The sequence below is a fragment of the Pyxicephalus adspersus genome, chromosome 1 (assembly GCF_032062135.1).
Source record: "Pyxicephalus adspersus chromosome 1, UCB_Pads_2.0, whole genome shotgun sequence".
NCBI classification, from domain to species: Eukaryota; Metazoa; Chordata; class Amphibia; order Anura; family Pyxicephalidae; genus Pyxicephalus; species Pyxicephalus adspersus.
Genome location: NC_092858.1, coordinates 8,740,942 through 8,767,595, shown reverse-complemented (window position 1 = coordinate 8,767,595; position 26,654 = coordinate 8,740,942). Strand labels below are relative to the sequence as shown.

General features: G+C 40.4%; 1 protein-coding gene and 1 non-coding gene across 2 annotated transcripts; both read right to left on the bottom strand.

The window, feature by feature from the left end:
* Positions 1–879: 879 nt before the first annotated feature.
* Positions 880–22,528, bottom strand: THAP12 (THAP domain containing 12). The gene is made up of 5 exons (XM_072401830.1): positions 22,312–22,528; positions 21,609–21,729; positions 16,630–16,734; positions 15,970–16,006; positions 880–4,013 (listed from the first exon to the last, which is right to left on the bottom strand). Exons 1-5 carry the CDS (start codon positions 22,398–22,400, stop codon positions 2,095–2,097), a joined length of 2,271 nt encoding a protein of 756 aa, XP_072257931.1. The 5' UTR covers positions 22,401–22,528; the 3' UTR covers positions 880–2,094.
* A 3,032-nt stretch (positions 22,529–25,560) lies between these two features.
* TRNAI-UAU (transfer RNA isoleucine (anticodon UAU)) lies at positions 25,561–25,653 on the bottom strand. The gene is given in 2 exon segments: positions 25,561–25,596; positions 25,616–25,653. It is a non-coding gene; the product is annotated as a tRNA-Ile (tRNA).
* Positions 25,654–26,654: the final 1,001 nt, after the last annotated feature.

The window sequence follows — 26,654 nt, the reverse complement described above, 5'->3', positions numbered from 1 at the left end:
GGACTCACACCTTTTCTGTGCGAGCTGTAGCGTCCCCTAGAGGCTCAGTCTCCTGCAGTTTGACACTTCACAGGCCCAGCTCAGCTTTTTATTTTTTTTACATTTCTTTGGTGCGATCAGAAGGGACAGTGGTTGTAACCACCTGCCTGATCTTGTATTTTGTAAAAGGGGACATTGGTTCCACTTTAAGCATAAAAGCATGGGGGTTGGGGAGTCAGAAAAGTCCTGAACTGTAGTCTATGACAAGTAAGCAAAAAAAAGAGAAAACACCAGGCAATGCACAGAAGTAGAAAAGTTTTACTTTCCAAAAAATTTCTATTTTTGTGCACCATGTTCCACGGTTTAAACAGCTCAGCAGAAGAACAAGATTATTCACTGGTGCAGTTCCATAACACAGGTCATCTTCTCTCATCTCCAATCAGAATGTTTCTATTAGCACATAATTCTTTGTGGTGCTTCTCACAGCACAAGTTCTGTGGTGCAGGGATTGCAAGCAGCAAATCATATTCAGGTCATTACACTGCTGACATTAAAAATAAAAATCCAGTTATGTTTATTGCACATTTGGTTCTTTGCATTCTGGTGTGCACATTACCACAACATGCAGAAAATTGCATAATTTGTTGCCAGGAATATCCATCATTCTTAGTTTCCCTTCCCCGAACTGGGAATAAATGAGCTTCGACACACAAGTTATGTCAACCCAGGCACAGCCAATCATGATTGCCAAAGATCTTTCTCAGGAAGGGAAGGGATAAGGATGACAGCGTCCCACGACAGAACAGGGACAGGTGAATATTGTGTGTTTAGTTTTGCTTTAATGATGCATTGATGAGCATTTCAGCTTTAACTTGTTCATTAGAGACAAATGGTAGAAGCTTTTTTTTTAATAACATTTTTTTAATAAAATTGCAAGTATAAACTTTATCAGTTTAAACAAAACTAGAGCTATAGTTAAAGATCCCCCGAAACAGTTGAAAACCAGAAGGAGGAAAAAGAAAAGGACGGTGAAGTAGGAAAACTTGTAACAACTTCGTCTGGTTTTAAGTGCTATGGAAAGAACAAAGTACACTGGAAAGTAAGGGCAGGATCTGAGGAGAAAAAGAAGTAACAAATATATTCAGAATTTTGGGAAAGAAAAAAAAACATTGATTGCTCTGGGTGTAGAGTCCTTCAAGGACTTTGCTAGGACTGAAAACAGTCCACATGGTTCTTACCTGCCATGGTCAAGACTTTCATATAATGTTGAAAGGTTGTTACTGTGACTCCACAAAGCAGTTCTGGTTTCAGAGAAGCACAACAAACTTAACAGCTGGAAGCCAAATTGCCTTTTTATATGGAGGAAAGCACTGGATGAAAGCTTTGGCAAATCTGACAAGAGTATTCGCCCCTTTTAGCTGGGCGCACCACCTAGCATTTTTCCACCGGGCTGATTTTGGGTGGTTACCGAAATGTTGGGTTAGAATACAGGGCCACCGTCCGCCTATAGCTTCTTCCCATCCAGCTTAAGAAAGCATTCTGGGAAGAATTCTGTCAAGTTCCTTTGATGGGATATCTGTAAGTTGATACAAACTTTGTTCTGCCAGTCTTAAATTAAAGAGACACTGCCTCCTTCTGCATCCTTAAACTAATCTAAACTCTCACCAACTCTAGTCCACCATGGGCAAGCTCCAGAGTCATTTTCTTACCTGTGTGGATGACATATTTGCCACTCCCTGTGACACAGTTTGGACCTTAGGGGAGAATGGACCTCCAAGTACATATTTGTAGGGAGCGTTATGCTTAGGTACCTTCACTTTACACCTAATCATCACGTGACATGTTCTTTTGGAAGCTGTCACAGCTAGCCTGCATTTTAAAGTCTAAACTACAAGGATGACCTGATTTCACCAGTGTTCATTATCTGGATCCTCCTGTCCTACTACCATGTTTCAACAAAAAAAAATGAAAACAGAATCAAGAAGACGGCCCTGGCAACTTTAAATAAAGCCAAATTACCAACATTAGGTGCCACCGAACCTCAAAAGTTTACTTTAAAACCAGAATTTCAAAGTAAAAAAATAAAATGTACAAAAACAAAAAATTCAATCAACATCAAACTTCCTCTGGAATATCTGTGTGCTGTGGGACAGAGTCAAGTTTGTCTTTACTTTCCACTGCCTTCATATACGTGTCCACCATTACGTCCAAGTCATGTTTTGTGTCATAATTTACATTTAGAAATGCCAGGTGACTTGAACGTTGTTCTATTGGAGTTCTTTCGATGTAGAACCTCAAACGTTTCCTGCTTACCTCGTACTTTTTTTCTAATTTGATAATGGGCAGAACACTTAAGACTTTGAGAAGGGCTTGGACATTTGGAAAGAACTTTATATCAGGCAGCTGAAGGGACTCAAAGATGTTGCTAGGAAGGTCAACGTCTTTTCCGCGGTGTTTCCATTTGACCTGCCAACAGTGAAGTTCCGTGGAAAGGCTTTCTGGGTTGGGAAGGTCACTTTTGTACTTATTGGTGTGGTGTTCTTCACTGGTGCTGAATTTCAGCTGGCCCATCACAGCAGGAACTAACGATAGACATTTTAGAGCCTTTATGTGTTGTTCTGAAAAGACGTCCTTCAGCCCCTGAATGATGTGTTGGATGGTGGGTATGCTAAGGGTGTCTCTGTAAAAGTTTTCAGAAGTCAGGTCATTCTGCAACTTGGTGTGGTGCAATCTAAGGAACTGGCCTGGGAGTTTTACCGGGATATCTAGTTTGCCAGCAAGCATGGTGGCCTCCTCAAACCAGAACTCATGGTAAACCTCAATATTGTCCATGACTTCGTTTAAAGCATGCAACACGGCAGTTAAGCTGTTGGCAGCGGAGAAAACATCAGACGTCGATCCCTGCAAATTCTTGCCGAAAGCTCGAGTGAAAGAGAGAGTATTTTTCAAAATCACAACAGTAACCACAAAATCAAAATCGGTCAAGGCACTTGATAGGAGAAATGCATGGCTGCTGGTCTTGGCATCCCATCGACAACTATTGTCACAAGCTACTTTGTCCAAGCAGACAATGAGTGAATGAAGAAGCGTCACTACAATCTCAAAAGCATCATGTCTGCTCACCCAGTCTGTTTTTAAGACTTCTATAAATTCAGAACCCTTCTCTATATTGTCCTGAAAAAGAGAAGTAATTGTACTTTCCAGCTCTTCCTGAAGTAGAGGAGAGCTTTTAAAAAACAAACTTAAATCTTCCAGGATGCCCAGCACTACGGAAACTCCAGAGACCGGTGTGGATTTTGATAGCCACATATTCAAGGCACAGGAAGAACTGAGGGTATAAGTGGCTTTTGGGTACTTCTGGAGAAAACGAGAAATCACAACTTTCATTTTAGCATAATATTTACGAGAAGCAACACAAGACAGTCCACGACAAAATTCCATATTTATGCCCCATTTCTCCGTAAGCGTTAAAAGGAAGTTGATGGCCAAGACTTCAGCATCCGCGACACAAGGAAGGAACCCCACAAATTCTTCTCGCAGGTTGCACGTGCTGTCAATATGCCTTATGAAAACAGGAACGTGTTCTTCTCCTGCTATATCAATTGCATCTTCGCACATTATGGAAAAGCACTGGGAGTTCCATACTTCCCGGAGAAATTCTTCTCTTATGCAGCTTTCGCATATTTCTAAGATCTGCTCCTGTTGAAGTCTAGGACAATATTCCTGGTTGACAGCAAGCATTTCGAATCGCCTTCTAAGTACATCATCTCCAGAATTCATACGGTACTCGAGAAGAGTTTGGAAGTTGTCGGGAGTAAAAACCCCTCCAGGCACTTTGCAATTTCGACCCTCCAATGATATGTTCTGCTTGCCCATAAGAAGCACAATCTCGAACAACGATCTGATGTAATCTTTGTGTTCCTTTTCCTCGGCTGTCAATCCCATGTTGGCATCGGTTTGGTTTATTTCCACAATTTGTACATCTGTATTGTTGTTTGTTTGATGGTTCTCTTTATCGGGTACAACAGCATCCACTAGAAAAAAAAAAAAAAAGAGAAAAACAATGTTTAAAAGTTAAATAAAAGAAACACAAAAATCTTATCTAATATTAGATAAGTTACATTTATACATTTTTTTCTGTAGAAGGGTCTACTTTCTATGTGCACACCTCTGACAGGAAGTATCGAAGTATTTCAAAGTTTTTGCTAGGCTTTGGAGGCTTATATAAATAAAAGTACTGCATCTGAAAAGTGAAATACTTTATTTTAGGATTTTTTTGCATAAGTCCATCAAGGCTGGCTAGAGAGAACGCTGCTCTACCATTCAATAAATCAGCCGGTCAACCTCCATATTTCTATAATTACAGTTTACTTAAAAGCTATATTATCCCCATCATCATGCAGAAAAAGCAGCTTCAGAACACCATCATAGTTGGTCCAATGCTTGAAGCAAGTCACTCTATAAGATATGAGAGCAGGGAGGCTATGGCTGCTCACTAACCAGCTCCGAGTTAATATCAGCCTCTAAGCTTCTTTACTTGAGATCATGTAACCAGCTGTGCTCCAAAAGCAGCTTTTCCTGCAGGATGAGGAAGGGGTCAGGGATTGAAAGAGGAACTGAACTGTGGAAATTGTGCCTGAAAGGCAGCAAGAGGGCAAAGTACTAATTACCAGTATTGCCTGAGGTCTCAGTAAACCTGACTTTTCTCCATGACTGGCTTACAGTGCCTTGTTTTGCACTGTGGAGGAAGCCATCTTGGTAAGCCCAGTGCTTCCTCATGTCAGAACTTCCCTAAGGGGATCAGTAAACAGCACATTAGTGACCCAATCAAATTTCAAATTCCTAGGACATCAAAAAGTGCACTAGGGAATTTGGACACAAGTTACCTTTTTTCCCCAGAGTATTGCTTAGGCACTTTTACCATTTGTTATGTTTCTATCACATATCAAATCTTCAGTTTCTGAGTTAAGTTCCACTTTAATTTTGCTAAAAGCTCACCTCTATCTTTAAAGCTAGATCTACAGTAATGTTGCACTCAGATTGGTAGACGATATAGGGTTTCTTACCTAAGTGGTGTTTTAAACAGCAGCAACACAACTTTTATAACATAAAGGCACTAGAAACCACATACAGATTTTACATGACACAAGTAGTCTTCAAGTCACCCCAATTTCTATCAAATCACTTAATTTGCCTTGCTGGACAATATTCCCAATTAAAAAATGCATTTAGCAAGGAAGGTCCATGTAAAAGTCTTTGGCCAGCACAAAATTCAGTTCTTTAATATTCATAAACAACCCAACAACTTTAAATCAACTGCAAAGCGTGCATGTCCTTTGAATGAGTGAGCATAGGGTAAAGAAGAAGAAACCATGTGCTTTAGGTTGAATGGTACAGGCTGGGTGCGATAATTTAAATGTATGTTGGCTTTACAGTGTATAGTTGAAGATACCCGAAAATGTTGCTGCTTAGTAAAGAGGTGCAGCAGTGTTTAGTAAAAATAAAGGGCGATGTAAGTGACTAGTTGAAGTAATTTTTATGGCTGCGGTATCCAACACATAAATGGCAGTGACCTTCTAGACCAAATATTACTGTGCTGTATGGGGACAATTATTAACAGCCTTCCTAATTAATTTATGATGCGTGGCCATGGGCACATTGTGCTGATTTATTAAAGCTCTCCAAGGCTGAAAAGGATACACTTTCAGCAATGAAGCCGAGTGATCCAGCAAACTTGGAATGAATTTCTTTAAAGTCATTTGCTAGCAAATGTTTTGAATCATGGACCAGATATCATTGCAGGTTTGCTGGATCACCCAGTTTCCTTGATAAGTGTATCTTCTCCGGTCTTGGAAAGCTTCAAAAAAATCAGGCCAACTATGGGTGAATCCCTTTAGACATTGAACATGCATGGGGAGACAATCATAGAAAAATTCCCAAACTGTTATACTGAGAAGGGACCCAAAAGCCATGTTGGAAAAGAGTGAGCAGCCCTGGTAACTTTATTAACCAAAAAAATATTAACTATACTGCATGCAATGCACATTCTAGGGTATTTTATCTATTGCATTCATTTCAAAATGAAACTCGGGAGGAAACTAAAATGTTCTACCAAGCTCAATATTCTTGACAAAATGTAACAATTAGGAAAGTTTAAGGTAAAATTGGTGGATGTTCATGAACCCGTCCCCCTAGTGGTTTAAAGATTTGGCGAAATACAACTACTAGAGTGTTGGTCATCATATATCCTACTTATGGCCTTACAATCTTTAAAAGATGAAAGATTTGAGATGTTGAGAAATACGTTTTTTGCCGAATTAAAACATATACGTATCAAATAATCAACTGTAAAACAATAAAACAATTTATTCAAAGTGCACTTCTTAAATTAAGAGAACATAAAAATGAGGCATTTGCTATATACAACACAGATACTACTCTTTCTTGGGCATAGGCCTGGTAAATATGGCCGAATCCCACATACCTCAGCACAGTGTGTTGATTTCTTAATGACCAATGTGGCAGGTAATTTGTTTCTGGGTAATGCAGGGTAGTTAGATTGGAACAAATTCTATAAAAGGTTTAAGACAACAATTGTTCAGCAGGGCTTGTGCCCGAATGCTAAAATTCTTATCAGCATACAAAGTGCAAAGAGTTTCAGGGGTCTCTAAGGGAGCCAAAAATAGCTTTACCTTGTAATAAAGGTTTGAGATGTCCCCATGTCACACCTACCATTAGGTGTGTACTTTATTTTTAATACTCTATGAGAGTACCAATTTAACACTGAACATCATGGATCAGTTTGGGTTGCAAGCTGCAGCCATACATTTTATCATGAACAGAATCATTCGGATCTGTCTTCCAAAGCTTTACTTCTCTAACGTATAGTGATTTTAAAGCTACAAAAACTCTGCAGGTGCAGATCTGAAACTTGAAGATTTGTTGTTTCTAAAAAAACAACAGCAAGTACAAGGAGGAGGCAGCTGCCTAAACAGCGATAATAAATGCTGTACCGGGGCTAAGGTCCCTGCTCATAACTAGCAGAACACAAAAGGAAAGGCATAAAGTAAAGCAATAAAATAAAAAAAGCTTAAGAACTAGAATGTCACAGTGTTGATGGGCTGTGCCAAAATCTGCTGTTCTGCTCTCCTGCAGTCCTCCGCCTAAACTAAGCAGACACTGCATCAGCTGGCAGTACTGATGACCGACGAGCACTGGAACGGCACAAAGCCATCCCCAACAATGATGTAGGGCTCCAGACCACTTCCATCAAATGACAGACAACTGAAAACAACACCCATTGGTCCACCCACTAATGACACATTCTCCCAGAAGCACTAGCAGCCTCCAGGTCACTGCCATGGCAATGGGAGCAGGGCCAGAAGGAAGATATGCCGAAATAAAGCAAGAAACTTGATTTTTGAAGGCAACAACATAGCTGCATGACTCAAACTTGGGCTTTTGATACACATAAGTCCAAGTTGGATACTTGAAGTTAGGTCTGTTTTAACAGAAAGTAAAGTTTACACGACACAGGAAAAAAACAAATCTGTTATACAAGGTGAATTTAAATTTTTTTAGATGCATCGGAGACCTAAGTGTAGTCTACATGTTGTGTACAGGAGCTCAGCCTCAATGAGGATGACATATACTGAAGAAGTTCTTGGCTTGCTAATATTCTCAACATAACAAAAGACAACATTTGTCAGAGTCCTCCTGAGGTTTGCTTGGTGGCTGTAGGGCACTTGAGCCAAATAAGGGACAAGACTTTTGGCAAAGGCCACATGAGAGTCTTCAAATTCCTGGCTTTGATTTGTCGATTTCATCAACAAGTTTCCAGTGGGTTCATCATCGATTTTTGTTTTTTCATCTTCCTGGGCAGGATCTACGGCTTTGGCTGCAATGTCGGCATTAAAAGACATAATGTCCGGTTCATCCTTTATGTAAACTATTTTAAGGTCATCTTCTGTTGTCACATCTTCCTTGTGGATTTTAGAAGATGTTGGAAGGTCGCTTCTGATTCCTGTACTGGAATATAAAATATTTTAGAGCTTCAGCATACAAACAAAAAAATAAATAAAAATAAAACAACCTCCTTCAATCCTAAGGCTGTGTACACACGTTCAATAATTGTCGTCGGAAATGATCTTTCAAGATCCTTTCCAACAACAAAAGACTGAAAGATGCATGAACAAGTGTTGTACATACAGCACCATTCTGCTCTATGTAGGGGAGGGGGAGAACAATGGAGCAGCACCCTGCTGCGCTCTTTCCCATCACTTCCAATTTGATTGTTTATTGTTCGTGGATCCGCCAGGATGGATCCATGAAGGACGAACAATGTACACGCGCCAGATTCTCATCTGATATCAGCCCTGAGGCAATTATCGGACAAAGTTTTAATGTATGAGGATATGAAAAAAATTCTGTTCCTTGGCAGGTTCCAAAATGTTCTCAAATTTAACATCAGGTGTAAAAAAAAATAAAAAAATAAAATAAAAACACACAATAGATTGAACAATGTCATTGCCAAAAATGAAACCAAATGGAGACCGTAAGTGTGAAAAACTAAGTACACCCCATGATCCTAAAGCTTGAAGAACCTTCTTTAGCAGGCATAACTTGAAGTCATTATTTCTAGGTGACCATCAGTCTCTCACATTGTTGTGGGGGAATTTTGTACAACATTGCTTCAGGTTCATAGGGGTTTGGGGGCAGCTGTTTATGCACAGATCTCTTAAGATCCAACCCCACATTTCGATGGGGTTGAAGATTGGAAGATTTTGACTGGGCCCCTTACAAAACTATTTCTTCTCTTTCAAACATTTTGTTGTAGACTTGCTGGTTTCCTTATAATCGTTATCCTGCTCTATGGCCCAAGTTCTGTGAACTTTTACAGGTATACTTTGGTATACAGAGGTCTTCAAGGTTGACTCAATGACTACAAGGTGCCCAGGTCCTGTGATTGCAAAACAAGCCCAAGTCATCAGCCCTCCTCCACCATGTTGTATGAGGTGTTTGTGCCAATATGCACGGTTTGGTTTTTTACCAAATCTGGAGCTGTGCATTATGGCCAGATATTTCCGACTCCTCTGTCCAAAGGACATTGTTTCAGAAGTCATGTAGTTTGTTCAGATGCAAACCTAAGTTGTGCTACCACGTTCTTTTATTTAGCAAGAAGAGGCTTTCTCCTGGCAACCCATTGCCTCTAGAGTCTGAAATGTAGTTTTTGATTTTTTTTTTGCAATTTCTCAGGGCATTGCATGATCTAACCTTGGAGTGAATTTGCTGGGACGCCCCCTTTTAGGAAGAGTAGCAAAACTCTTGTAAATGTTTTCCACTTGTTTATAATCTTTCTCACTGTGAAATAATGAGCTTCAGATTGTTTGAAAATGGCCTTTAAAACTCTTCCCAGATTTAAGGGCAACAGCAATTGTTTCCTCATAGATCACGGCTGATGTCTTTCATCCTTCACATTGTGTTAACACACAACTGAATGCAGCAGCCCAGAAAACTGCAAAAGCTTTTTTGGAGGTGGTCACACTTGCTGATGATCAACTAACCATGTACATTTGGCTGCCACTTACCTTCCTATTCCTATGAAACTGGTAAGGGTGTACTTTATTTTTCACACACCACTTATGCATTTTGACTTTTTTAATTAATAATGGCATTGTGTAAGGTCACATGCTGTTGTTCAGCAGAAGTTGTATTTACCTGCAAGGGAACAGATGATTTTTTAATGATATCCTGATACGCAAGGCCTTAGAACTGAAAAATAATCTTCTTTCAGTTTCATGACTACATGCAAGTGTATTCCATAATAGCCAAGAAGATTGTAACATCTGATAGTAAATGTGTTCAGTTTGACTATTTCCAATGCCTCAGACACTTACCATGGCACCAAAAAGGGTTTAAGAAATAACAAATCCTTAAAGTGAACGAATCTGGGTGTGCCTGTACACGGTAAGCCACTTTCTCCAGTCATTTGAGAATGAAGCTCACGTTTGAAGTTTTCCAAAAGTGACTTCCATTGGCTTTGCACCACCTTTACTGTAAATAAAAAAAATAATAGTTTTTTTATTTCCCTCTCACAGAAACAATTCCATTTTTTCTACATGAAAAAAGAAAATAAAAAAACTGCTGAAAGCTAGATGAAAATTATGGTGCTTCGGCCAAGTGGTGGGTATAGGCTGGGCATTCCTGGGCAGCTCATAGCCGTTGGCAGCTTTACAGCCCCTAAGAGACCCCAAACATTGTACAGGATTTTAACGAACCAGCAGTATAACATTTTACTGCAAGCGGCAGCTGGTCAATACTGACCCGCTCACAACTCTTCAAATTTTTTTTCTGTATGCAACCTTGAATGAGATAAGATATGTAATGCCTCAATCATGGGGGCAGTAATAAGTGAGGAGGAGCTGTAATTGCACCACAACCTCACTGCTCCTCCAAACTAAACCTAAGTGCTTAAATATTTATATCTCTGAATACAAAAATACTGCATATGAATATTTCACATTTACCACTCGCAGACAGTAGATGGAGCTGCTTGTTTGAAATCGCAGGTAAATTAAGAGGATCAAGCAACCTCAGATGCTTAAAACTTAACTACGTATCTTTTGACATTGAAAAGATTGCGATGTTTGAGTTTAGCCTCCAGCTAGCCAGTCCTAACATTGACCTTGCCACATTTCATATCCCAAGATGTTTTGCCTATTAAAAACATTTTACTGACCAGGACCATTTTGGATCAATGCTGAACACCTCTCTCTTAAGTCAACCACTCATACTCCCAAAATCTCCTAACTCTCAAGACTCCTTTCTCTGCATCGGTCAAGATTATTATTAATTTAATACGTTACCATATCTGCCAAAAAAAAAACAACTTTATTTTTCTCATATCATTGGGGTTGGCAGGTTGCCTTTTCTCATATACTACTTTCTTCATCCAGCTTGGATGATACAACAAATTTAGTTTATTCTCTGGTTTATTATCTGGCTAATCTCAATTAGGATATTACCTGTATGGTCTTTTTAATACCCCTGAGGAAGAGGCGAAATGCATTAGGCTACGAGACCTCCCTAGCATTCCATACAATTATTACTGCAGCCTAAATTAGGAGGCTGATGTCTATTTCAGCTTGGTATTCCGTTTAGAATTTATGTACATGAACGGACACCACACTACTGGAAATATATTGTGACAATAATTGGTATATTATTCTCTCACTGTAATGAGCACTATAATTTATAGTTTGTATATACACTTCATATTACTACAGAGTAATCTGTACCATGTGATTTATTCGATATAAATAACAACATTTTTATGACCACACAAAAAAAAAAAAAAAACATTTCTTTCCTTCTTTTTTAACCTCCCTAGCAGTATGATTGTTTTAGTCTTTTTGACATTTAAAAATACTTGTTATTTTAACTTTCCTGCCTCCCAACGCACAACGCCCACCCCCACAGACATGCATTGGCGCCCGGCATCTGCATCCTGGCGTATAAATGTTGGATACACGAGGCCAGGGGACACTGATGCCGAGCATCACCAAGTGGACACAGATGCCGGGCCTGCATCGCCGGAGGACGCCACGGGCTCGTGAGGACCAGGTAAGCCCTTAATTCCACCCCAGGTGTGGCGCAGGGTTACCGCTTTAGTATTGAACTTTCACCCCCGAGGATAACTGCCAGGGGGGTTAATCTACCCGACAAAAACCCAGGTTCTATGTTCTGTTGTGAAAATAGACACAGTGCTATGAATCAATTAAGAGCACCTGTTATTTAAAACCCAAATAAACCCAAAATTGAAAGGCAAATTCTAAAAGCGACTGTTTCTAAATGAATGCAAATGGTTTACAGAAGCAATTAATGGGGAAACTGTGTCAAAAAAAGAAATCCCCGGCTCCTGGTGACTTTTTGATTAAGCTCTATCACGGAGCCAGTAGCAAACATGGCGCCTTCCAAGGATGCAGCATTGACAGGTCCTGCAAGGCGGCTATACACGGGCAAGTATGCCATGCTGATTATGGCAGAAGCTCACCATCCACTAACAAGTTTAGTTCATCAGCTTTAAGAATTTGCCTCATGGGTTTTTAATTGGGGTTTTCTTCCTAAACCATCAAAAGAAAACACATCCAAAGTACAAAATATTCACAGTATACATGAATACACATCATGAACAAAAATATAAAACCCACCTTTTATAGATCTTTGTAAAGGGTTCAAGTCATCCCAGTTGACGCACATTTCGGATGATATCTGATGCCACAACCTAAATCTCTCGTGTGGGTCGGCGTATGCTGCATACTGTGGATTGTACAGTTCGGGATGTAGGCGTAGGAGAGCTATGAGATGCTCAATATCAAGCAATGACTTTGAAGCCACGTCAAAACTGCGATTCAATCCAAACACCATTTCTGTTCCTGTATAAACAGGAAATACGGTGCGAGCGCATCAAAAAACGCACCTCATTTTAATGCATTTTTTTATTTTATTTTTTGCACATTTGCTTACATAATTATAATTACAAAGAGTAAAATAATCAGAACGGCTTGCTTATACCAATAGTATTTTATTCACATTTATAAAGCCATGAATAGTACAGCAACACAGGTGAGCTCATGTAATGCATATTAGTGGGTAGCAGTGCTATTGTCAACTGTCTCCCCAACGCTTTAATCCAATGCACATGTGTGGCAGCTCACCCCATGCATGGTAACACACTACCACGTGTGTCTTAATATTAATTTTATTGGGTAGGAATAACGCAATGTGGCACGATACAGAGATGTCAGATCTGCTCGGGTGCAGTGGAAAAACAAACAGCATGGGCTGAATTTAGACTTCCACCACCTTCTTCCCAAGAACTTTTAAAATGTAACCGTTTCAGATTTTACATACATGTGTATGTGAACGAGAACATCCAAACAAACCAAAATCTTTTTCTAGCAGAAGTGAAGTTCTACTTTTTAAAATCCATGATCAGGGAGGTCATTATTGCAAAAAGACAGGCAATGTCCCTTCTGTAATAATCCCTCCGGGTTTTTGGCAAACGCTGGACGTGGTCAGCTTTGGTTACAAATATATTGGCAATCCCAGCTTCTGCCACCCATGGGGAACTAAGATCATCCCTGGCCAGCCAATTAAAATGGCTGAAGATCTTCTAACGGAAGAGAAGTAAGAAGACTGTGGTACCCTGCGAGCGAACTGGGAAAGGTGAAAATCATGGGTTGAAAATCAGTTTTCTGTATGTAGTCTGAAATGACACTGAGCTTTATTACTTTTCTATCAATTTAAATCCTAAAGAGGTCAGACAGGGTATTGCCTATGTTCACCCTGCTGCTGATCATTCAAGTGTAATGAAATGCAAACATTTTTATAGAATGGTGAAAAGGTAATACCAGATGTATTGCTTCAAGCTAAACCCCAGGCGGATACCAAAAAAAAAGTACCGTATAAGACGCACTTTTTCTTCCCCAAAACTGGGGGGGAAAAGTTGGTGCATCTTATATGACAAATACCGTTTTATAAAATAATTAAAATAAGATACTCACCCGATACCCGATCCTGTGTGTGTCTCCTCCTGGCTGCAGTGCAGAGCGAAAGAAGCCGGCACACGCGCCCCCGCGATTCTGAACCAGGAAGCACGCTGCTGATCCCTGCCCTAACGGAGTTACCCGGCCGTACAGTGGAAAAAAAGGTAAGTGAACGGCACAGAGTGATCAGAAGGGGAATTTCAATGGCACAGAGTGATCAGAAGGGGAATTTCAATGGCACAGAGTGATCAGAAGGGGAATTTGAATGGCACAGAGTGATCAGAAGGGGAATTTGAAGAGTGATCAGAAGGGGAATTTGAATGGCACAGAGTGATCAGAAGGGGAATTTGAATGGCACAGTATTTGGTTCAGAATCTTTTTTTCTAGATTTTCCTCCTTTAAAATTGGGTGCGTCTTATATTAAAATACATTATATTACAAAATACATTATATATACAAAATACATTATATTAAAAATACGGTAACCTAACTTCCCTTGATAACAGAAGACACATAAATATAATAACACACAATATACCGAGTCACTGAAAATTCTTGGATGCTTTAAAAGGAAAACTAAATGCATCAAAAACTTTTACAGGTCACAATTAAACACACAAAAATGAATAAAAACAATATTTGGGCATCGCTAGGTCACAGTTTCTCCACGGAAATTTGTGGAGTCAATTTTATACCGTTATAAACTGTTTTTTTATTGTATCCTTTACGATGAACCCGGCAGTTGCTCTCTTATGCCAAAAGCCTCCAAAATGCACAATGCTACAATTTTGTCTCTTTCTCATTATTTCACAACAATCGCTAGAGCTTGGAAATCTAATTCATTATCGAGCTCTGAGGTGATACAGAGATTCCCCCTAAACTATGTTTATGGAAAAGCTTACTGATTTGCAAGATGACAAGTTACAGCAATCAAAAACAAGTGGTCACCATGGATTAAAAAATATATGCCAGCCTGTTTCCATAAAGTATGTCTTATAATTTGATTTAGTTAACCTACTTTCTTCACATGATTTATTTTCCCTAAGCCTTTTATTATCTTTTTTGCCCTACTTTCCCTAAGCTTTAGATTCACATAACGGTCAAGTCCAACTTGGTATAAGTCCTGTTTGGACATGAAAAATTTTGCTTGGTATACAACCTTTGCTTGGTATACAACCTTTGTGCTAGAACTTGTATGGGTCAAAATGAGTTCTAACACCACGCGCTACCCTTATTTACCTCTCTCGAGACAAAGCTACGACTGCCCCCGAGTATCAGTACGCCAGTTGCTACCATTCAGTGAACAACCCGCACTATTACTATCTGTGAATTATATAACATCTCCTCCTCCTCCCTTCTCAGCACCATCCTAGTAGGCACTCGACTCTTCTCAGCAAGGTAAAGTGAAGTTAAATTTTCATTTATTTCATCAAATTGCTTTTGTATTTATGTATTTTAGTATTAAGCAGTGCTTAAATTATTTTATACAGCCCCATCAATGTATATTATGCCAATAACAATAGGGCTTTTTTTTCATGGGAACGGATTAATTATTTTCCTTTTATTTCCTATGGGAAAAATTTGTTTGGTATAAGTCCAAGGATCTGGAACGGAAGGACTTATACCAAGGTACCACTGTATTTCTGTTTTCTTCATTTATGTTCATCTAGTTTGTTGATATGTTTGTACTCGCTAGCACAGTATATAATTTTATAAGAGATATCATGTTATTAACCACCTGAGCGTTACACTGATTTCTAGATTTCTGTTCCAAAAGCGTCACAGGTTTTCATGAAATTTTTTTTTTTAAATTGTAGACCTGTAACTTACAGAAATATGTCCGAATAGGGTTCTAGTAGATATAATGAATAGGAACACAGAACCGACGCTGGATTAGCACAGCGGGACCAGGTAAGTGGGGATTTTAGTGTAGGCGAAAAAATACGGGGTTATCCAAAAGAGCAAAAATATTTAGTGCGAGAAATTACGGGCTTAGCGGTTGGGGGGTTAATCCTATTTGGTTTGTATAAAATTTGTATGTGATTTAAAAGATGCAATATTCATATTTTTCCTCCCTAAAAATGTTAATAAAAACGCATAGAAAGAAAAACAATATTTGGCGTTTCTACTCCTTACCTATCGTCAAATCCCTCGGGCACACAGTTAAGGATTTAGCAGACATATATAGCAGAAGTTCTGAAGAAATTACAGGTTATAAAATTGTACACAGTGGTAGATGGAGAACAGCAATGAGACACACAATGGTCTTACTGCATTACGAAGGAGAAAAATAAATACAAACTTTCACTAGAAAGCTATTCACAGATGAACAATTGGTGTAATGACGCTTTGTTATATCTTGTTAAACCCATATATATTGCGTCTTGGAGTCAAAACAACTGTAATAATAACTCAATCATCACTTTCTAGTTTAAGAACTTACGTTTTCTTTCTTTCAACGACCTTATTTCTTCTTCACTCTAAAAAAGGAACAAAAAGGCCAAATTAAAAAATTTAGAGAGTATTTTCAATACACCCATTTCCCTATGTTGTACTCCTTAAAAATACTAGTGCTCTTTAAAACAAAGGTTATTTTTGTCCTATTTTCCTGAAGCCACATTGACTTAATCCATTCTATACCTTTACAGATGAGCATTCACCCAGACCAATATGTAAACAGAGAAAAGACACTGTAGTATGCAGGTATATATGCATCTGTGGAGGGGGAGGGTGGGTTAGAATAGGATAAATGCACTTTAAGTTAAGTCTGAACAATTTTAGCTTGAAATTCCAAGGGAATAAATTTAATGGCCTTTGATATTCTAGAATACACTTTATGAACACAGAAGATATGTCGACCAAATCTTAAGAATCTTTTCATTTCACCTCTATAAAGAGGTGAAATGAAAAAAAAAAACAAATCCCAACCAAAATTACACTCGTGACTGCAAACTGGCTCCCTTATCTACTTCACTGGACCTGGCTACTAGCTGCAGTCATTCTATCTTTCCGTTCATACTGATTCTGGCACATTGAGCTGTACAGGTGTGCAATTCTAAAATTAAACTTGTAATGGACAATTAAAAAGAAATAAAATACCCACCAGTTCTTTTATCCTCTTCCTGCATCTTCCTGGATTCCCCAGATGACTCGTCAGGTCAAATATCGTTGGGATGGCATTTTCCCGCAGCACCGTCCTGTATGGGCTCTGGAGAGAAACAAAGTAATATCAGCACATTGTGTCCTCGACTGATCACATGTGATATGCAGCTTTATAAAAAAGATAAAAAATAAGCAAATAACGCTTTCTGGATTCAAGTATTTCAAACTAAGTTGCAAATTGTGTATGGTTGTCTTAAAGAGAACCTGTCCAGTATAAACTGTGCTGAGAGAGAAAAAAAGCAGAGGACAAAGAATTCGGATTAGTCACCTGCAGTTAATATTTTACCCATTACAGCAGAGTTTCTCAACCAGGGTTCCTCCAGAGGTTGCTGGGGGTTCCTTGAACAAGTTGTACCTCTCAGGTTTAGCAGATGCCAACCATCTGTAAGGGTGACATTCTTCCCACTGACCACCATACCAATATACAGTGATCTGTGGTTATCGTAATTATAGCAGGAGGTTCCTAAAGACCTTAAAGTTATTTCAAGGGGTTTCCCTTAAAGGTTGAGAAACACAGCATTACAGACTTGACATTCCTTATTGCACGTGGATTCAGTCATCTTGGTTTTGATCCTGATGTCAGTGTAACAGATCCACAACATGGATTAAGAAAACAAGACGTAAGCATTACAGGTCCTGAGATAACGCTTTGCCTCCAGCAAGGATAACAGTAAGTGACCGTGTTGGATCTCACTCCAAACTTGGTCCGATAATCGTCTCAGGGCTGATATCAGACGAGAATCTGGCGTGTGTACAGCACTCATTGTCCGTCATTTCAGGGACCGTCCTGGTGGATCCACAGATGACAAAATGTCAAAAATGTCAAAAAATGACAAAATGTCAAAATAAAAGTGAAGGAGAGAGAGCGCAGCGGGGGTGGCTGTCTATCGTTCTCCCCTCTTCAGTACAACACTCGTTCATGCATCTTTAAGTCTTTTGTCATAGGAAGGGATCAAAAAAGATCCTTTCCAGCGACAATTATTGCACCGGTGTACGTAGCCTTAAATCTCACATTGCAAACATAAAGCTGAAGGGCAGGGCCTAGTCACATGTCGGAGAGCGAACTGCTATTTCAGGAGGAAAATCAAGAACAAAAAGAAAATCTTTTCAGATGTTTCCTATAAAACTGCAAATCTTCACTTTTTAAGTTCCACTTTAGAGGCTCACTAGGATTAAAATACTGATTTTAGGGAAACCAAGGGAGCTATTTTGAACACCTACCCATTTCTCTTCACTAGATTTAAACCAATAAATTGTATTTTGGCCAGTTTGTAGTTTTGGGAAAGAATCGCCCGAAAGCTCTGGAATTCCCATTTACCGCTATAACAATTACCCCACAGTATCATTAAAACGCTGCATTTGTTTTTACATGAATGCCATGCCAACATATGGATCTGGAATCTTGCAAACAATATACCATGAGACATCTGCTGCAGATCACTGCTGACCTCCCCGACGTGTCAATCAATTACACAGAGGATACATTTGGCCTCAATGATGGTAATGAGAAGTGTCTGCCGATGATCCCCGAAATTCTTAATTGGAACAAAGATGTATTATTTTCTTAAATTAAAATAAGAGCAGATGGAGGGTTCTTCTCATGTTGACTTTCAATGACCCTAAAGAAAAATGGACAAAATTATTGATTCCTTTCAAACGGAACATCTTCAAAGACGGAATCTGAATAGCCCCGAAAAACAGGGAGCCTGGCCTCATAATATACAGGAGAAAAGCTGAGAAGCTCGCAACGTTCTGTTTAATGAAATTAAATCTCTGAAGAAGTCAGTAAGCAAACCTTGGATCAACATATAGTCACAGCAAAGAAAGTTAAAGCAAAACTAAAGTTCCACTTTTAAGAATCCATGATCAGGCCAGGTGATTATTGCAGAAAGGGACAAGCGATGTCCATCCGGGTATCTGGCATTAAGCTGTGCTTGGCATGTGCAGCTTTGGTTGCCAGACCATCCCGGGAACCCTGCACATGTTGGTAATGATGGCCGAAGATGGTCTCCAGGAATAAAGGAAAGCCAGAGGTTTGTGATTAGGAACATAACCCCAGCTGCAAAGTTACTTTATATGTGCTTCTGAGTCTCAAAGTTCACCCACCAAAACCCAGTGAAAAAGGCCTTCAACCACCCGGCTGTTTTTGGGTGGTTACTGAAGTGTTGGGTCACAATATAGGGGCTGCCATTCAAGTGGGCAGAACACTGTAGTTGAACCCTTAATACACCCAACACAGTGTGCACCAGCCAGCACTTTTCAGTAACTGTCACTGAAAAGTGCCAGGTGGTGCGCCCGTCTAAAAGGGGCCGGGGAGCTCAAAAAAGTTGGGTCACTATACAGAGAGGCCAAGTGGCCAGGGAAAGTGCAGTCAAGGTAAAATGGAGCAGCACAGAAGGTGGGCCATCGAGAGAACCCATTACTCATAAATAAGGCTATGTCAGATGAGTGTACAGCGCTCATCAGACGTCATTCATTATTATTATTTAACAGGATTTATATAGCGCCAACATATTACTTGCGCTGTACATTAAACAGGGGTTGCTAATGACAGACAGATACAGACATGGACACAAGAGGAGGAGAGGACCCTGCCCTGAAGAGCTTACAATCTAGGAGGTGGGGGAAGTAACACACAATAGGGGGGGAAATAAGGAATGGTGGGTAAGTAACGAGGAATTAAAAGGACAGAAGAAGATGGGTAGACAAGTTTGTAAAAATAGGTTTGGAGTGCTCTTTTAAATGAGTAGAAAGTAGGAGCAAGCTGAATAGGGTGAGGAAGACCATTCCAGAGAGTCGGGGCAGCTCTAGAAAAGTCTTAGTGTGTGTCATGAGTCCATCAACGATGAATGACTGCAATGCAAGTGAAGAGGAGAGAACGCTGAAGGGTGCCGCTCGCTCGTTATCCCCCCTTCCCTCCCCATAGAGCAGAACAGTGCTGTAAGAACATAGCTCGGTCATGCATCATTCAGTCGTGAAAGGTCCTTTTGAATAACAAAAGTCTAACGTGTGTATGTAACCTAAATAAAAGACAAGTAACTTTTAGACCTCGTTCACATAAGAAGTTCCCACCCCATGTTTATCTCAAACCTCAAATGCCTATGTGGTTCCTTCATATGACTGATCCAAGTATGTTAGTATGTGGTTGAAGGGCAGCACAGTTATGTTCTCATGGGCCAATTTGCCTTCATTTCCTGTCCTCTTGGATTAACCCCCTGAGCGATAATCCCGTGTCGCTTGGGGTAAAAAAACATGCTGAAAGCAGTAAATCCGAGCCACACTCGGGGTAGCTAAAAACATTAGAACGGCAGGAAATTAAAATGATTTTCTATTGGATTCAGTACAAAATAACTGTATTGAATACTATACAAAGTAATCATTATATTATACAGTTAGGTCCATAAATATTAGGACAGAGACAACTTTTTTCTAATTTTGGTTCTGTACATTACCACAAAAAATTTTAATCGAAACAACTCAGATGCAGTTGAACTGCACACTTTCAGCTTTAATTCAGTGTGTTGAACAAAAAGATTGCATAAAAATGTGAGGAACTAAAGCCTTTTATTACACAATCACTTCATTTCAGGGGCTCAAAGTAACTGGACAAATGAAAAAGCTGAAATACCACACACCCCGGGTGTGACTCTGGAATACCAATTTTTGCCTAGAAAATCCACCCCGAATAACACTCGGCAATACTGCTGGGGGGGTGGTGGCTCAACAGATTTTTGTGTTTTCTTAAAGTTTATTAAGTTTAATAAATATTGGACATATTTCAGTGAGTTATGCCTAAGAATTATTGACTTACAATGTAAAATAAATTTCCATGCAAAACGAAGTACCGCTTTTGGCTTAAAAATACTGACATAATTAGACCGCCAGGGAGGTTAACAGGAAATGAGGATATTCTTTTGAAATCCCTCAGACAGCGGTCACATGAACCAGCATACCCATTAGAATATTCCACCTCTAATAATATTGTGAATTTGCTCTCACTTTTATTTCTAGTCACATGTTCGAAGGTTTTCTTCGTCCAAAATCTAAAAACTAGATTCCTCCTCTTCCATATGTTCAAACTCTCTAGAAAGGAATAAATGTGTTCCTATTGCATTCTCTTCAGTCACTGATCGAGCTTTGCTTCCTCCATTACTACCTGACAAGGCACACAATGTAACCCTAAATACAGCTTACTGAGTCTGCGCTGCTTCCTCCTCCACATTGTTACCATTCAGTCATGAGAAAAAGAAAGTACACCCGCTTTCTGTTTTAGGTTTGGCATATCAGAACAAAAAGAAAAAATCAATTTGTTCCTAGCAGGTGTTAAATTTAGGTACATAGACCTCACATGAACAATACAAGACATATTACACCGTGTCATTGTTTTTTTTAGCAAACTCAAAATGCAGAAGTACTGTGTGAATAATTAGGTACACCCTTACAACTTCTATAGGAATTGAGAGAGCAGCCAGGTGTAGCTGATCAAATGAACTTTATTTGTTGTCAGCAAGAGTGACTTACTCTATAAAAGTATACGCACATGTTTCTTGTACAGTTACAAGAAGGGGAATCACCTAATCTCACACCTGCACAAGATCGGGTGAGGTAAGAAGAACCCTGAAAAAGATGGCAGCACCCAGTGTTCCGTCCTCAACGTAAAGAAGGAAGACAGGATGGTGCCGGACCTTCAAGTCACACCTCCTACAGCTAGAAATTTTCAATCAGAAGGGAGTGTGAAGTAAAGGTCTGACTTATCAGGGGCTCCAGAATGGGGCCACTTCTTCCACATTGGGTCCTATGCAGCTGCTGGCAGGGGGAAGGCTTTGCTATTAGGGCTGTGGCTGCTTTGTAAAGAATGTGAAGACTTTTGCTCTGAGCTGTATACCGGCCAGTGTAGAATACAAGGGCGCATTTACTTACACTGCGGGAGATCATGGAGTCCTCGAAGTGCTGAGCACATAGTCGATAGTGCTTGTTGAGCTGATCGGGGGTTTTACCCTCTAAATCAGACCGACGGCAATTCTCAACCCATTTCTGGCATCTGAAATCACAGGGATAATGTGATAAATCACATGAAATGTTTCTACAGGGTACAGAGGACAAACATGTGTGCCCAGAGCGGGACCCAGAGACCCCAACAGTCAATATGGGACAACACATGCCGTTCATTCAGGAAACCCACCAACTATACCACCCCAGGACACAGGATGAGCAACAGCCCCATTGACCGGCATCCAGGTCATCTCCCACCCCGGATCCTACCCATTCTACCTGCCAGCCACCGACCAATGCAGGTCATACAACAGCTACAGATCCACCCCCTCCTGACACCCAACATTCATTACCCCCACATTCCAGACACCTATTACACTTAACCTACATTCCAAGCACCCGCTATCTGTCACCCCACTCTAAAGACCCCTGCCACCTCACATTCAGGACACCCACTTTCTGCCGCATTTCAATTGGGTCACTTAGAGTCTCTCTTGCCCAGGGCAGCTGACGTCTCTCGCCCCCCATGCCCACTAACTCTTCCCATACATTCTGCACACTATTGGCTGTCACCCCACATTTAGGGCTTCCTAAATCCAATCTGCCCGCCATGAGGTAATGACCCCCTCACCTGTCAGGGTCCCGGGGAAAGCGGAAGAAGGCCAGGTCAGATTGAGTACTCTTGCGGGTACAGTTGGGGGCGGCGCAGAAGTTCGGCATTGTCGCCCTATACCGGGTCACCCCCGCCTCCTCCTCCGCCTGACAGAGCGGCCACCAGCTCTACACTGCTGTGCGCGGCCTGGAGGAATCACACACCTTCACCAGCATGCACCGCACCAACCGCTCCCTCCCTATCTACCAACTCTATGGTATCGCAGCTACAGACAGAGAACCGGAAATGCGTGACTATAGAGACTACCGAGAGACGGCCAGAGCGCCCCCAGTGGAGGACTTGATTTTATGCAGGCCTATTGCCTGGGATGACTACGGCATTGTACACAGAGAGTCAGTGTGCACGTTGTCAGCCCTCCATACACCACTGACAATGCGAGTAAAACAATTTTATTATGATAATTATGGTTTAATCAAAAATATATTCATCCTGAAAGAGTCATACCATTGTATAAACAATAATATTAAAGTAATGATCAATGATTAAACTATATTATTATAAAAAACAAAAATATAGTCAAATTTGCTGTGAATTCCATCCAGAGTGGCCCTTTGAAGAAGCTGCAGGTGGTTTTCAGTGGCTGAACACTAGAGGGCAGCAGAACAGCAATGTCAGTTCCCTGCCTATAAGAAAACTACATGTCCCATGGTTCCTTGCACTGCGGGTCATGGATTGGCATGGTCACAGTTGTAGTCCCAGATCTGTACAGCACAAAAGGGTGGCTACAAATGAAGACACGGAGCATGAATTGTAGCCACAGGCATTTGGGATATGCACGTTCACATTTAATGTAATTTTCCTTATTTTTAAATCTTCAGATTTCGATAAAGTATTAATGTAATTTTCCTTATTTTTAAATCTTCAGATTTCAATAAAGTAATTTGTGATCTCACTAAAAGAGCCTGATTTTTGAAAATTGAATGCTTGCTGGACAGCAATACTCATCTTATACCCAGAGCTGGCTCTTTAGACCTCTGCTGGTTCTTTTATGGTTTGATATGTGACATTCATTTCACTGGCCATGAGCCCAGGGTGTCGTGAACTCGCCCCCTTGGCCCAGCATCACCATGCTGGTCTGCAATCACAGTACAATTATGCAGAAAGTGCAGTGCAACATAACGTGAGACCTGCTTCCCCAGACTCAGAGATGTCACATTGCCCTCAAAAATACTTTGGGTAAAAGGTACTTTTAAGGGAACCTTTTAAGAACAGGTGCAGAAACATGGGAAGCTTTTCCTGAAAATTAATGTTCTGTTTTAGAATCTCAGATTTAAACCTTCGCCATCTGCTGGTTATTACCTACCATGGCATCTCAGGATTCTGTAGTTCACACCTGTCCTAATTCGGGGTGTTTAAATAGACTGCTGGACACTCAGCCTGTGTGTTCATGTTTAATATTCATTTCTATCAGACTTTTTTCTATTCACACCCTCAAATATGTAGACCTGCTGTACCATTATGGGGGCTTCCCGCTGTCCCTGTGCTGTATACCATCGTTCATTTAGGGTAGCACAGCCAATCAGATGATGGACCATACAAGGACTATCGAGGATGAGGAATACTCAGGTTCCATCTCCGGCCCCTAGGCTGCATGGACAAGAGAAGACCGATGAGGTCATCCCTATACTCACTCTGCTATCTCGTCCTACCAGTATGAGCACATGTGCATGCAAAACTTTTGGTTGGCTTCCAATGCTGCTGTATAGACCATATAGGAAGTCAAGTCATCCTTGCATTTCTCATACATCTGCATTATACAGAACCACATTATTGGCCCGGAAATCCATTCCAGCAAACCTGGAATGGATTTCTTCAAAAGTCATTTGCAAATGTTTCAATCCTGGACCATATCCATTCCAGGTTTGCTGGATCACCCAGCTTCATTGATGAAAGTGTATACTCTCCAGCCTTGGAAAGCTTTAATAAATCAGGCCGCTTGTCTCTTCTGATTATTCTGCATAGAGGTCCGATTGCTATTGTCTGGATTCATGTAAAAATTCCCCCCTCCAGCAGCTGCCACACCTGCACGTCATTCACCCTCCACAGCCATGATATGTTTTTCACCGTCTGCGCGGTTCAGCCGCCGCTACGGTTTAAGTTTTCGCGAGACGAGCCAAGGAATTTACGCCGCCACTCAATTTTTCAGCCCAGTCCGTTTTCCCGCTAAGCCGTCTGTTTCCAATGACAATTTCAAGTTGGTAATTTCCTCCAGAGCGTCAGAAAACAAAATCGCAGGATGGGAGGGCTGTCACCATGGCCGCCGCGTCAGGAAACGGGCCGTCATCCCTGACAGCTGCTTAGTGGCCGGGCGAGGGGCTGAAATTGAAAGAGACGGCTTAACATCTGGGACGCAGATCAGATAGAGAGGGGGGGGCGGCAAAAGAGTAAGCGACGTCTAAAGAGAACATGTCATATTCTATTATTATTACAGTAGTTCTATAGCGCCAACATATTACGCAGCGCTGTACAATAAATAGGGGATGCAAATGACAGACAGATACAGACAGTGACACAGGAGGTGGTGACCTGCCCCAAAGAGCTTACAATCTAAGAGACCTAATACAACCAGCACAAGAAGCCGATCAGTTGTGCTCATGCGTTAACAAAGCGCATGCAGAGAGAGAAGAGGGATAAAGAAAAGAGCTCATCAGTCTGCTGCTGCTTCTTGCACTGTCCATTCATAGGGGACAGGGGAAGAGCTGTATGTGAACAATCAACACAAATGGCAACCAATCCATGCAATCGATAATATTTCCAACAGAATTGATTAAAAATAAAATCAAGTGCAAATCTTTTTAAAAAAACAAGGTATTCCTGGTTGATATATTGATCAGTAATTGCCATCTATTGCTTGATCACTCCTCCTCCAACTCTGATTTGAAGGCAGGGGGGGGGGGGCATTTTAATAGGAGCTGATCAATAGCTGCTCAGTGGTAATCAATAAGCAATAGACATGTAAGCAATATTCCTCATTCACCTGGTCTTGCACCATTTATTATTAATAGTATTTATATAGCGCCAACATATTTTGCAGCGTCGTACAGGGCTTGGAAATGACAGGCAGATACAGGAAGGGTTGAGGACCCTGGCCCAAAGAGCTTACAATCTAAGAGATATATGGTCAGCAGAAGAAGTGGGGGAAGGATCAATGCCCATGTGATTTTGCAAGACAGAATGAATTTTTCTGAAGTCAGTAAATATAAACTTTGCTCCAGGTGAGGATCGAACTCACAACCTCGGCATTGCTCACTAGTTACTGTCATATAAGTACCGCGCGCTAACCGATTGCGCCACTGGAGCACCTGAGATGTTATAGTGCAGTTACATAAAATCACCCTATGGTCAACCTAAATGATTCTTCAAATGAATTGTTCTTCTGTGTATCCACCTGTATGTATTATTATTGTTTCGGATAGTTCAGAACAAACTATAACAAGCGCTTTAAGCTATTTATCAAACAATAAATATTACAAAATGTGGTCAGGATAAAAACAAATTTACATTGTATACAGAGTTATAATATTATTTTTATTATTTTGTATATTGTTTGAAAAGGTTAACACCCCTGCTTCCCCCGATCAGGTTTTTCTTACTGAGAGATTCACCTTTCTGGTGAATACTGGCCTATACTATTGTATACTCTAATAGATTGTAAGCTCTTCTACCCTCTGTATCCTCCCTTTTCCCATAAAAGACTGTAAGCTCTTGTGTTTTTTTGTATGTCCCCTTATATCTATTAGACTGTAAGCTCTTCTACCTTCTGTATCCTCTTTTATCGCGTCTGTTTGTATTCTTTCTTTATACCCTAATAGATTGTAAGCTCTTCTACCTTTTACCCTTCCTTATACTAAATAGATTGTAAGTTCTTCTACCTCCTTCATGCCCCTTATACACTAATAGATTGTAAGCTCTTCTACCTTCTGTATCCTCTTTATACTCTCAAAGATTTTAGAGTTTTTAAGTTTTTTTTTACCTTTGTACCATCCCTTATACCCTAATAGATTGTTAGCTCTTCTACCTTCTGTATCCCCCTTATACCTAAAAGAATGCAAGCTCTTCTACCTTCTGTATCCCCCTTATACCTAAAAAAATGCAAGCTCTTCCGGCTTCTGTATCCCCCCTATTCCCTAATAGACTGTAAGCTCTTCTACCTTCTGTATCCCCCTTATACCTAATAAAATGCAAGCTCTTCTACCTTCTGTATCCCCCTTATACCTAATAAAATGCAAGCTCTTCTACCTTCTGTATCCCCCTTATACCTAATAGAATGCAAGCTCTTCTGCCTTCTGTATCCCCCCTTA